A 13,664-nucleotide genomic window follows, 5' to 3' on the forward strand; every position below is an offset into this window, starting at 1 on the left:
TAGCTCTGAAGTTAGACAAGGCAGACATGGCCTTGTTTGATTCGACGGCGCACCAAAGAATTACATGAAAGTGATAAAAACATTCAGAAATGTTCTTCTTTATTGGTGGATTAGCTGTGGATTCAACCGTGACAGTTTACCTTCAGATTTAACATTAACATTATTACTAAAACCACACGTGTTTAACCGAGCATGGTGCTACTTCATGAGTATTTTGGCAGCAATATATTCCGAGTGGACGTCATCTACAGCATAGGTGTCAAACTCATCTCATCTCATTTTCTGAACCGCTTTATCCTCATTTGGGTCACGGGGGTGCTAGAGCCTATCGCAACTGACTCTGGGGCAGAGGCGGGGACACCCTGAATCAGCGGCCAGCCGATGATTGCAGGGCAGGAGATGGACAACCATACACTCAAACCCGTATGTAGGGGCAATTTTGAGTGTCCAATCAGCCTACCATGCATGTTTTTGGAATGTGGGAGGAAAACGTAGTACCCGCAGGACACCCACACAGGCCCTGGGAGAACATGCAAACTCCACACAGGTGGACGTGTCCTGGGTTTGAACCCAAGACACCAGAGCTGTGAGGCCGACGCGCTAACCACTCGCTCCACCGGGCCGCCCAGTTGTCAGACTGCATCCAGAAAGGGCCAAGTGCGTGCAGCTTTCCCCCCCTACTGAAACAGTTCAGACAATTAGGCCAATGAGGAGGTCTGCTGCAAGAAGTAGCACCTGACTGCAATCAACTGATTACAGTTGTAAGAGATCAGATTGGTGAAAAGGTGTTGCAATGGTGGGTTGGAACAAAAACCTGCACCCAATTGCCCCTTTCTGGAATGAGTTTGACACCTATGATCTACAGTTTTTAGCATATATCAGTTGGATTAGCCGATTTATGGTGTAGAGGTTCACTCGCCTGAATTCGGTACAGACAGGCACGGGCTCGATTCCCGCTGGCGGCGGTGTGATTGTGAATGCGAATGGTCGTTTGTCTCTCTGTGTGCCCTATGGCTGACATCTCTGTGTGTAGTCTTACCTCAATTATCAAGACTTCACTTATCGCAAATTCACTTATTTTTTTATTTTTTTTTAAGTTCGTAAAAATGGGAAAATCCACGATAAAACTCGTAAGCGGCAGCCACTCTTGCTCCTAGGACTCAGAACTGAAGAAAAAAAAGGTAGTTATAATAGGGGTGACTCTACTTCGAGATATTTCGATTATCAAGGCCATGTTTGGTCTACATTAACCGCGATATTCGAGGGATTACTGTACATTATTCAAGGAGTTATTTTTATGATAAACCAATACAGTAATCCCTCGAATATCACGGTTAATGTAGACCAGACATGGTCGCGATAAACGACAAACCGCGAAGTAGGATCACCCCCATTATAACTACCACAATACAATACTTCACACCTATACAGAAATACACGTACACAAGGACAATTATCAAAACGTGTATATTTATCAAATATTACAGCTATAAGCATGTCAAAAGACTGTAATGTATCAATATCAAAATATAATGTCTATATTTAAAAATGTCTCATCTCATTTTCTGAACCGTTTTAGCCTCGTTAGGGTCGCGGCGGGTGCTGGAGCCTATTCCAGCTGAGTCCGGCCCAGAGGCAGGGGACACCCCGAATCGGTGGCCAGCAGGGCACAAGGAGATGAACTCACAGTGAAAAAAGTCCTTCTCCGCTTGATATAAATCCCCAAAAAACAGGTAAATGGGAGTTTTAGTCCAAGTCCTTTGTCGTCTTGTGGCCATTGCTCCATTGTACGTGATATTTGCGGGATTACTGTACTTACCTGAGCAAACATGTCAGGTAACAAAACTACTTAAACAATATTGTCTGTTATAAACGAATCTGTCAAAATATAGGCTTTGTTCTTGTTTTTTAAACCATGAGGACGGTCGAACTTGTTGATTAGGCTGGATTTTCCATGAAGCCAGGTAGCAGCATTCCCACACATGATGATGATCCGCACATTCAGTTAATCTTTGAACAAAAATGTCCGGAAAAGCATCCGCTTCCCTAAAAAACTTGTTGCAGCCTGTTCCGGCTGGGGCCGGGTCGCGGGGGCATGTGCCACTAGACCGCCGGCCGAGAAATTAAACTTCCACTTCGGTCCTGCGCGCCGTCCAACCATCAATTAGCCGTCCAAGGAGCTCTATTTTCAGAGTGCAACGACATCAGACTACTGCCCGGACTTAAATGGAATCTCAACTTCCACGTTGGTCCGCCTCGACGTACCGCCATGCTTGCCGGCCAAAGTGCTCTGTTTTCTGACAAGGCTGATTCCATTCGCCCTCATATCGCCCGGGACTCTCAGGTCGCACAAGGCTCGCATTTCTGATAAAAATCCACCCTTACACAGGTTCCCGCCCGCTCAGAAAGCTCTTTTTTCGGATAAAAATGATGGCCCCGCCATTTTATTCCTCAGTTGAGTGACTTTGACCTTCTTCTGTCTTCGGAAGTCAGGGGAGTGGCTTCCGCTTGGGAGTTTCAGTGTGGATTTTCACGTTTTTATGAACTTTGTTTTCCAGAAAAAAATCCGCGATGTAGTGAATCTGCAAAAGTTGAAGCTGCGATATTCGAGGATTTCTGTACGTCAATAATTTTGTGACGTTCTATTCAAACTGATGATCACAGAATGTGAGACATATTCCCTAAACTATTATTCATATAGTGTTAATGTAAATATTGCTAATAAATGAATACAAAGCTGGTATAAATAAGATAATTGCCTTTTCCTATTAGGTGACAACATAACAAGGTCTCCATTTATGTTTACAGGGTCAAGCGTAAACTTCACCCTGCACACGGACTTTCGATTGGACATCTGCTTTTTCTATTTCAGTCCCCGGCATGTGACAGCAAGTCGGTAAGCGGAGATCATAGCGATGTCCATAGCAGTTGAATGCCTTGTAATAAAGAGAGGACAGCTTTTCTGCAATGTCGTTCCTGACAACCAAAGCAAAGATCCTGGCTATATAGCGGTGTTTTGCAAAAAGGAGGTAGAGGCTTTTCCTCCTCCATGCTATATATGTACATGGATAATCAGCTGATAGTGTGACCTGAATGAAGAAAAGACAGTGGATTATTAGAGTGATTATAGTGAGGAGGTTTTGAACAGTTGAATCTCTAACCTTGAATGCAAAGTGTGAAGAAAGACATGGGTTTACCTGAAAAACACCTTCTTCTGATGGCCTGAGAGAGTCCCATTCTGGTGAATCCAGAAACTGGAATGGGTAAGTGAAGTGCAGGAGCTCACCGTTAACAGTCACCCGAATCCTAGAGGGCAAAACAATGAGAAAAATACATAATTTGGCACATTTCAACCTCCTTTAAAATACAGTCCTTTCAGTTCCTGTTATATAAGACTCCAGATTTTCCATAGATTTCGTGCCCAAAGTAAGCTAGGATAGGCTCCAGTACCCTCTGCGACCCCATTGAGGGAAAGGCGCTTCAGAAAATGAATGCATGAATGAATATTCATTCATTAATCTTCCACAATGTTACGATCGGGGACGGAGGACCCCAAAGCAGGCAAAGGCAGCAAGTCTGGATGTGGAACTTTTATTGAAAGCGTCCAAGAGACGGGCAGAGGCACAAAAAGGGAGTAGCATAGGCGAGTTGTTAGTCGTGGCAGGAAGGTCAGTACCCGAGGAGTACGTAGTGGAGTCCAGAGCGAAGGTTACAATGCCTGAGAGCGAGATCGTGGTACGTGGTCGTGGGGCTGAGCGTGGTCGGGATCCTGGGAGCAAAACAAGAGGTCGGAGATCATTAGAGGCAAGCAAGGAAATAGTGCAAGAGGGTACTTAACAATAAACTGATTAAGAAGATCCAGCAGTGTGGTCATGTTCTTGGTGGCTTTAAATACTCTTCACTGGTTGATGAATGACACCTGGAAGCGCTTGAGTGATTAGGGGCTGGGCCTGTGATTGGGTGGCAGGCACAACGAGCCACCAGTCTGGTCCGGGGCCTGACAGTATCCCCTGCCCTACGCGGCCCACCTGGCCTGCGACGAAGGGCCTCCGGGTGGTTCTGGTGGAAGTCCCAGATGAGGGATGGGCAGAGGATCCGTGAAAGGTGGGGTGGATGCGGAGGGCCGGTGGGAGCTTGAGGCGCACGGCGCATGGGTTTATCACCCGTTGGATTTCATAGGCGCCGATGATGCGGGGGACAGCTTCCGGGACTTTTTCCCAGATACGGCCACATCTGGTCAAGTGTGCCTGGACGGAGGGGACAGCAATATCTGCTTCCAGGAAAGGAAACAAGGAGGGTTGATAGCCGAGGGAACACTAAAAGGGGGACAGGTTGGAGGAGGAGTTAGGGTGGGAGTTGTGGGCATACTCAATCCAGGGAAGCTGGTCGCTCCAGGTGGTTGGGTCAGCATGGGTGGTGCAGCGAATTGCTGATTGGTACGCTCACACTGACAGTTACTCTGAGGATGATAACCCAAGGAGAGGCTAATTGGGGTGTGCAGGGCTGAACAGAAAGCAGACCAGACGTGAGAGGTGAATTGTGGACCACGGTCAGAGACGATGTCGGACGGATTCCATGCAGGCGGAAAACATGCTGTGTAAGGAGGTCGGCCGTCTCCTGGGCCGAAGTTAGTCTGCAGAGGGCGATGAAGTGTGTAGCTTTGGAAAACCGGTCAACTACATTTAGTATGACAGTGTTACCCTGGGATTTAGGAAGGCCCGTGACAAAGTCGATCGCAATGTGAGACCAGGGACGACTAGGAATCGGGAGTGGACGGAGTAGACTAGAGCTCGGCTTGGTGGAGGACTTGTTGCGCGCGCACACGTGTCAGGCAGACACGAAGGATCGCGTATCTTCCCTTGCTGTCGGCCACCAAAAGCATTGGCGCAACACCGCCAGTGTGCGGGCAACACCCGGGTGGCAGGTCAGGCGGAGGTGTGGGCTCATTCAAGCACCTTGGAACGTATTGGGGTCGGGACATAAAGGTCTTTCTGTGTACTTTGTCTTGGTTCCGGCTCAGAATCTTGGGCACTCAGTACCACGGCCTCCTGCCCAGTCCTCATACTTGCCACAATGCAGGAGGGAGGTAGGATAGTTGGGGGCTCCTCCTCCGAGTTCGTGGAATGGAAAATGCGGGATAACGCATCAGGTTTCCCGTTCCTGGAACCTGGGACATAAGATACCGTGAAATTAAGCCTACTGAAGAACATGGTCCACCTGGCCTGGCGAGAGTTCAGCCTCTGGGCCGACTTGAGGTATTCGAGGTTCTTGTGGTCGGTTAGAACCACGAAAGGCTGACTAGCCCCTTCCAGGTGGTGCCGCCATTCCTCCAGGGCCATCTTCTCCGCGAGCAGTTCCCGGTCCCCAATGCCGTAGTTGCGTTCCGCTGGAGACAACCTACGGGAAAAGAAAGCACAACCTTCCATCTGTCTGTTTGCGCTGGGACAGCGCCGACCCCTACCTCCGAGGCGTCGACCTCCACCTGAGACTGGGTGTGGGTGGGCAAGGACGGGAGCAGAGGAAAAACGACACATTAGATCAACGAAAGACGTTTCCGCTGCGTCCGACCAACGGAACGTGAGTTTTGTGGGTGCTTTGAGGGAGGTGGCGACGCGGCTATAGTCCCTGATAAAACGCCTGTAGAAATTTGCGAACCCTAAAAAGCGTTGTAACTCCCTCCCCTTGGGCCTGGGCCACTGAGATACAGCTGCCACTTTTGTGGCTTCCATTCGCACCTCCCCGTCGGCCAACACGTACCCCAGAAAGGTGGTCTGCGGGACATGAAATTCGCATTTTTCAGCCTTGACGTATAGGCGGTTTTCCAGGAGACGTTGCAACACCTGGCGCACGTGCTGCTCGTGCTCCTCAAGGTTACGTGAAAAAAACATCGTCCAGATAGAGGAATACAAACTGATTCAGCATATCTCGTAGGACGTCATTAATCAGGGACTGGACCACCGCCAGGGCATTGCAGAGGCCGAAAGGCATCACCAGGTACTCGAAATGGCCCAGGGGGGTGGAGAAGGTCGTCTTCCATCCGTCCCCCTCCCGAATACGGACAAGATGGTAAGCATTGGAGGATTGGTGAATTGGTCCTGCTGCTAGCGCATCGGAGATGTATTTCTCCAGTGCCTCCCGCTGAGGCCTGGAGATGTTCAAGGTCCGACCTTTGGGAAGAGGAGCGCCTGGCAATAGGTTAATGGCAGAGTCATACGGGCGATGTGGAGGAAGTGCCATAGCATGGTCCTTGCTAAAAACCTGTGAAAGGTCCCGATAACACTCCGGCTGATAACACTAGGTCAGGGAGGTCTTGCCTCGGAGGTGACCTTGTGGGTACATGGGCTGACTGGAGAGATTTAGTGTGGCAGGCTGGACTCGAGGCTATCACGCTGGGCCCGCCCCAGCCGATCACTGGATTGTGCAGTCTCAACCAAGGAAGACCCAGAACAATAGTAGTCTCCGGACAATCCAAAACATAAAAGCACGCCATCTCCTGGTGGTTCCCGGATAAGCGGAGTAGAACTGGGTCCGTCCCTAGCTCCACTCTGCCTAAGGCACGTCTGTCAGGTGCCATTATTTTCAGGGGTCTATCTATTGGCCGAGTCCCGATGACAAGTCTGGAGACCACGGAGCGATCGATTAAGCTTTCGTCCAATCCGCAGTCGACTAGAGCGGTGGCCACATGAGTCTTACCCCCCCAGGAAAGAGATGCTGGCAGCAGGAAACGACGTGAGGATTCCCCAATAGCTAGGCTCACCATAGCCTCCCTTTCTATTGGTGAGCCTTTGTTTTTACAGGACGGATGGGGCATGTTCTTAATATTTTACAGAGGAAAAACATCTTTTTATCACCACCTACTCACAATGTAGCAAATACCTATCTCATGGTTATGATGTTCAATACTAAAATGTGACATTCAGTACAGACAGACGGTAGCGTTAACCACGGAGTGCATGTAGGAGAGACTTGACGGACGACAACACACTCGTAACAGTAACATAAATAAATTTAAATTTACATAAACATAAACTTAACATGAATTAACTTAGCTGGGGCGGCCCGGCGGATGAGTGTTTAGCGCGTCGACCTCACAGTGGGAGTCCTGGGTTCAAGTCCAGGTCGGTTCACCTGTGTGCATGTTCTCAACCTGCGAGGGTTTTCTCCGGGTACTCCAGTTTCCTCCCACATTTCAAAGACATGCATGGTAGGCTGATTGGACACTTGAAATTGGCCCTAGTTATGAGTGTGAGGGTGAATGGTTGTTTGTCTTCTTGTGCCCGGCGATTGGCTGGCCACCAATTCAGAGTGTCCCCCGCATCTAGCCAGAAGTCAGCTGGGATAGGCAGCAAAGCAGGGCCCAGACCATCACGCTGCCACCACCATGCTTCACTGTTGGTAAAGTGTTCTTTTGATGGAATGCTGTGCCCGTCAAATGTAACGGGCTGCACAATATGTTCAACTTTTGACTCATCAGTCCAAGTCCAAAAAATGTTCTTCCAAGTCTGGAGGATCATCAAGATGTTTTCTGGCAAACAAGCCTTGATATTCTTTTTGGCCAGCAATGTTTTTCGCCTTGGAACTCTGCCATGGATGACAGCTTTGGCCAGGCTTTCAGTTCTTTTGATGTATTTAGGTTCTTTTGTGACCTCCTGGATGAGTCGTCGTCGCACTCTTGGGGTCATTTCAGCTGGCCGACCACCCAGAGAAGGTTTGCGTCTGTTTCCAGTTCTCTCCATTTGTGGATAATGGCTCTGACAGTGGTTCGCTGGAGCCCAAAAGCCTTGGAAATGGCTTTTTAACCTTTTCCAGACTGATAGATGTCCATCACTTTTTTTACACATTTTTTTCTTGAATTTCTTTGAATCGTGGCATGCTGCTCTGACCTTGAAGCCTACTTCAATTTTTCTGACGCATTCTATTTAAGCATTTTCTTGATTCAACACGTGGTGGTATTCAGTTGTGTAGTCACAGTAATTTTGTGATTTAACAAAGGCATCATTATTAGTTGCATATTTGCTTGCAATGAAGTAAAAGCTTTGCTCCTGATAACCGTGGTTAGTCTAAACAGGGAGAAGCCAAAACGAAGCCAAAACGCCTTGGACTGTTGGTTGTGAGTGGAAAAAACAAAAAGGATCCAGAACACCTTGCAGTCCTGGGAATCTGGGAATGCAGAGTACGGAGCGCTCATTTAACCCATCGGCTGCCATTGACGGCGGTAGACGTCCAATTCATGTTGACTGTGAGGTGCAGAGTACCTACTCAGGCAAGGCAAGTTTGTCTATACGCACACGAGAACAGGACGAATTGAAACACATGTACACAACGCCAATAATATGCAACTTATTGATAGTGTTTAATTTGAGACAATAATAGTATAAAAGTTTGTCTATACCAGGGGTGGGCAAACTTTTAGACTTGCGGGCCAGAATGGATACTAAAATTTGACAGAGGGGCCGGGCCAGGAGCATTCGGACACGCAATGTGATTTATCAAACCTGGGGATTGAAATGTAAGAAAAAAGACACAATTGAAGGTGAACATTTATTTTCAAATTTACTTTCAACATTAAGAACATATTATTTTTCAACGAAAGAAAGCAGTCTTTAAATTGAGAGTGATGAGCGGCATGTTGTTCTCCAAGTTACACTCCAACAAAGGTCTAGACTAGTGCGTCATCTATCGGGGAAACGAGGGTATTGCAGAGCTAAGGGAAATAAATGAGGTCATTGATTTTTACTATAATTTGGACAATGTCGGCGGGCCGGATTAAAAAGCCTAACGGGCCGTACATGGCCTGCGGGCCGTAGTTTGAAAAACTTGTACACACACGCCAATACGAGCGAATCCGGGGGCGGGACGAGCGAGCGAATCCGGCGACGAAAAACATGTACACACACGCCAATAATACGCAACTTATTGATAATTTTGATATTAGATATTTGGATATTAATGCTGACATTTACAAAGTCTCTCTCCCTCATGATTATAATTTTGAGAGCGAGCGAAGCGAATCCGGAAGCGAGCGAGCGAATCCGGCGACAAATAACATGTACACACACGCCAATAATACGCAACTTATTGATAATTTTGATATTAGATATTTAGATATTAATGCTCTGACATTTACAAAGTCTATCTCTCATGATTATAATTTTGAGAGCAAGCGAAGATACAAAGATATCAATGCTCTTTTATTGTCAATGCAATTACAAACTCACTCTCTCTCTCATGATTATAATTTTGAGAGCGAGCGAAGATACGAAGATATCAATGCTCTTACATTGTCAATGCAATTACAAACTCACTCTCTCTCTCATGATTATAATTTTGAGAGCGAGCGAAGATACGAAGATATCAATGCTCTTACATTGTTAATACAATTACAAACTCACTCTCTCTCATGATTATAATTTTGAGAGCGAGAGATTACCTGGTTGATCGCTTTCAACAGTAAACTCTCTGTCTCTCTCTCTCTCATCATTATAATTTTGAGAGCTAGCGAATTTGGCGACGAAACGTCCGTTAGACTAAATGTCCGGCGGCGAATCCGTCGACGAAACGTCCGTTCGACCAAACGTCAGTTCGACGAACTGTCCGTCGACCAAACGTCCGGGGACCAAGTGTCCGTCGACCAAACGTCCGTCGACGAAATGTCCGGGTACCGTGCGGCGTTTGCGAAAGCCAAGGATTATTTCTTTAGTTTTCATTGTGTTTAGTGTGAGATTGTTCACCAAACACTTTGTGAAAACCCTAACCCTAACCCCCAGTCAGCTGGTTAGCACAGGCTTTGAGCACCTTCCCAGGTACTCCGTCAGGGCCAGCAGCCAGACTGAAACTTCCGTGTACTGCTGCAGGGTTGTGGATGTGTTGAGACTGAATCCGATTTGTCAGTCTCAAAGCGGGCAGAGAAACGGTTCAGTTCCTCTGCAAGTGAGGCATCTGCATTAACAGAGACCTTATTATTGTCATTGTAATTGGTAATGTGTCGTATTCCCTGACACATCTTCTTTGGGTTATTTTCTGTGAAGTGCTCCTCAATTTTCCTTGTATATGCTGCCTTGGCCTTTTTAATGCCTCTCTTCAGGTCTGCTCTGGCAGCGCTGTATTGTAACTTGTCCGCTGACCTGAAGGCGGTGTTACGGTGTTTAATGAGTGCCTGTGTCTCACTGGTTATCCAGGGTTTTTGGTTAGGAAAAACCCGGATACGTTTATTAATGGTGACAGTGTCCATACAGTTTTTGATATAGGAAAGTACAGTGTAAGTGTAGTCCTGGACGTTGTGGTGTTCAAAAAGCTCCCAAATGGCGCGGGAAAAACAGTCCTGCAGCTGAGAAAGGTTTTCCTCAGGCCATGTTTTTATTCTCTTTATTTGTGGCCTTGTTAGCCTCTGGAGTGGGGTGTATGAGGGGGTGAGGGACAGGCAGAGATGGTCCGATCCAGCCAGGTGAGGGAGGGGTGTGCTCTATAAGCATGTTTAATGTTACAATAAACCAGGCGACGTTACAGCAGAGCTGTGGTCCTAAACCGAAAATAGAGCTCGCTCAGCTCACTCTGGGAGCCTAGTGATAGCGTAGCTGACTGTGGAATTTCTCCAGAAATGTTTCTAAGCTCCCGGCGACGTCACGGTGCCATTGGCCTGATCCGAAAATGGAGCTCTCTTGACACCTAATTGATGGCTGGACGGTGTGGAGGAGCGAAGTGGAAGTTTAATTTCCCCCATATAAAGACGGCAATAACGATGAAGAACGTGGTCTTAGTACTTTGAGAAATCGGCTAGAAACTTTCAATATGATTGACAGTTAGTTGCAAACTGTCCCAGAGATTGATGACAACACAATCATAGCCATGGAATATGGAAATCGTCTTGATAGTTTCATGTTCAAAGAATATTTGTAACAAAAAAGAAACAGCGGTCACAACTTATCATCAACATCTTCCTTGTGCACCAAAAAGCTCTCGCAAAAGCTCCTCCTGAAAAGCCCCCGACGGTGCCTCCTGAAGATTCCATTGATGATCCAATGCCTCTCAAATCTGACAAAAAAGACTTGACCTAAAGCTCCCAATAACCTCTTTTTGGGGGATTTAAATCAAGCGAGACAAAATGTTTAAAACAAAATTTAGTTTGTTTAATATATAGATTATATTTAGATTAATACATTACAGTATTTTCATAGGCTTATAGCTGTAATATTTAATAAATACATTTCTTGATAATTGTATACTTGTATTTCTGTATAGGCGCGAAAACATATGGTAGTAAGAACAGGGGTGATACTATGCTGTTTTTCGATTATCGCGGCCATATCTGGTCTACAATATCTGCGATGTTCGAGGGACTACTGTATTGTTATCTGCAAATGACAATATTACAAGAATGACTTCATCTTTTGTCGGTCAAACTAGATGAGAATCTGATCCCACTTTTAATACGTTTACATACAGGTTGAAGAATTATGGGGAACAGTTTGAACTTTGAACTCTTTCTTTGATCAAATGAAACCTTATTTTGTGTCACGTTATTGGGGCTGGTGGAGGGGTGCGCTTTCCCTGTGTGTCCTGTCTATGTGATTTGTATGCGTTTTTGCCTGATGTGTCCCTCTTGGCTTCTCTTCCCTAATGTGCTGTGTTTTAGCATGTCTTTCCTGGGAGTATTGTTTCGTGTTTCCTGTGTCCGTAAGTAGTGTTTGCCTTTTCGTCGGTGTGTGTCCCTCCCATTTCGTTTTGATTTTGTTAATTTTGTCCCAGTTTTATTATTAGTATGATTATTTTGCATTAAAGTCCCAAGTTGTGCACCAGCACTTCCCTCTCCTTTTTCTGCTTCCCGTTCTTGGGTTCAATTTTGCTGCACAGCCGAAGGCAGTTCATGACATTTTGTCCATTAACTCAGCGGTCCCCAACCTTTTTCTCACTACGGACCGGTAAAGCTCTTTCTATTTTCTCACGGACCAGCTAATGGGGAGGGCGACAACTTAAGACAAAATTCTGTGGGGGTGGGGTCGGTGCACAAACGACAACCACGACGGCAAAAAACAACAAGTCCCAAGCATAATAGCAGTTATTAATTATTATTATTAGAACAACTTTTCTCATTTCAAGTAGGAGGCAGAGATTGAAAATGTTAATATTTTTTTATTCTGACGGACGGGCACTAGGTAGCTCATGGACCGGTGGTTGGGGACCACTGCATTAAATGACAAAGTGTTCGTGGTTTTTCATTAACGACACACGCATAGCTAATCTCATCTCATCTAATTTCATTTACTGAACCGCTTTATCCTCTTTAGGGTCGCGGGGGGTGCTGGAGCCAATCCCAGCTGTCTACGGGCCAGAGGCGGGGGACACCCTGAATTGGTGGACTGCCGATCGCAGGGCACAAGGAGACGGACAACCATGCACACACTCATACCTAGGGGCAATTTAGAGTGTCCAATAAGCCTACCATGCATGTTTTTGGAATGTGTGAGGAAGCCGGAGTACCCAGAGGAAACCCACGCAGGGCCGGGGAGAACATGCAAACATCACACAGGTGGACCGACCTGGATTTGAACCCAGGACCCCAGAGCTGTGAGGCCTACGCGCTAACCGCTCGCCTTAACGGGCCGCTCCGCAAAACTAATTTTCTTCTAAATATATGCATTGATTTATATATTTTTTGCAAACTAAATATGTGTCCAATATTCAGTTTGATCATACTGAAGAGAATGCATTACCTGCCTGTCATGAGCAATGACAGTTTATCGATGGCGGTCTTCCCTTCGACGGCGAAGCAGTGGTCCTTCTCTAAAGTGTGGATAACTCCGCCACAACAAGTAACAATTTTACCAAATTGCGGCAGTGAAACCCCCACCTTTTTAAATACACAATTGTAAAGCTCTTGAAAGTCCCTTTCGAACGAGACACTTCTGATTCTGTAGGCAGTATGGAGAACTTGACTTGAACACACAGCGAAGAGCGCGAAAAACCAGAGAAACGCATCTCTGGTGCATGAGTCCATCCAAGCCCAGAGAGAGGCGCAGAAGAAGCCCGAAGTTAGGAAGGTGAAAACATACAAGACTCCGAAAATACCGCTGCCACCCATTAACCCGAGGCAGAGGAAGATATTGGCGAGGTGGTACACGGAATTCTCGGAACCGTCTCTCCATTTCGCACACAAGGGGATTACGCTCCCAAAGGGCTTCGCGGTGAAGTTTGCTTCAAAGTCCGAAGGCTCCATTATATTCATAACTGATTTGAGGTACCACCGCCAAGACTCCAGCAGAGCCACAAAAAACAGCGTAGTACTGTAAATCCGCTCATAGTCGACACTTGTCAAAGTCAAATCACCAGTGTTCGAACACGGCCAACCGGAAATTGGTGTCTTGCTTTGTAAAATAAAAAGGCATTTATGATTTAAGATTACATTAAAAAGGTGTGACATAAACTGGTGGCACACATAACATTGTCTAGGTTATTTTTATAATACAGATTAAGATAAATTAATAAAGTAAGAACTAGTATAATCAATAAACTAAATGAAAATCATTTACAACGTTGTAATATATTAAACATATTTGGATATAGTATCCTGATTATTTCAAAGAATGAAGAAAAGTCTTAAGTGTGACATACTGTAAAAGCTTGGTCACATTTTTTCAATTTAATAATCTCCACTATACAGAAGCTTA

The 13,664-nt window shown here is 46.2% G+C and overlaps 1 protein-coding gene across 1 annotated transcript; it reads right to left on the bottom strand.

The window, feature by feature from the left end:
* Positions 1 to 1,453: 1,453 nt before the first annotated feature.
* popdc3 (popeye domain cAMP effector 3) lies at positions 1,454 to 13,324 on the bottom strand. The gene is made up of 5 exons (XM_077599791.1): positions 12,711 to 13,324; positions 5,218 to 5,397; positions 3,677 to 3,769; positions 3,198 to 3,306; positions 1,454 to 3,089 (listed from the first exon to the last, which is right to left on the bottom strand). Exons 1-5 carry the CDS (start codon positions 13,220 to 13,222, stop codon positions 2,811 to 2,813), a joined length of 1,173 nt encoding a protein of 390 aa, XP_077455917.1. The 5' UTR covers positions 13,223 to 13,324; the 3' UTR covers positions 1,454 to 2,810.
* Between the last annotated feature and the right edge of the window lie 340 nt (positions 13,325 to 13,664).

This window comes from Stigmatopora argus, chromosome 4, assembly GCF_051989625.1.
Source record: "Stigmatopora argus isolate UIUO_Sarg chromosome 4, RoL_Sarg_1.0, whole genome shotgun sequence".
Taxonomy (NCBI): Eukaryota; Metazoa; Chordata; class Actinopteri; order Syngnathiformes; family Syngnathidae; genus Stigmatopora; species Stigmatopora argus.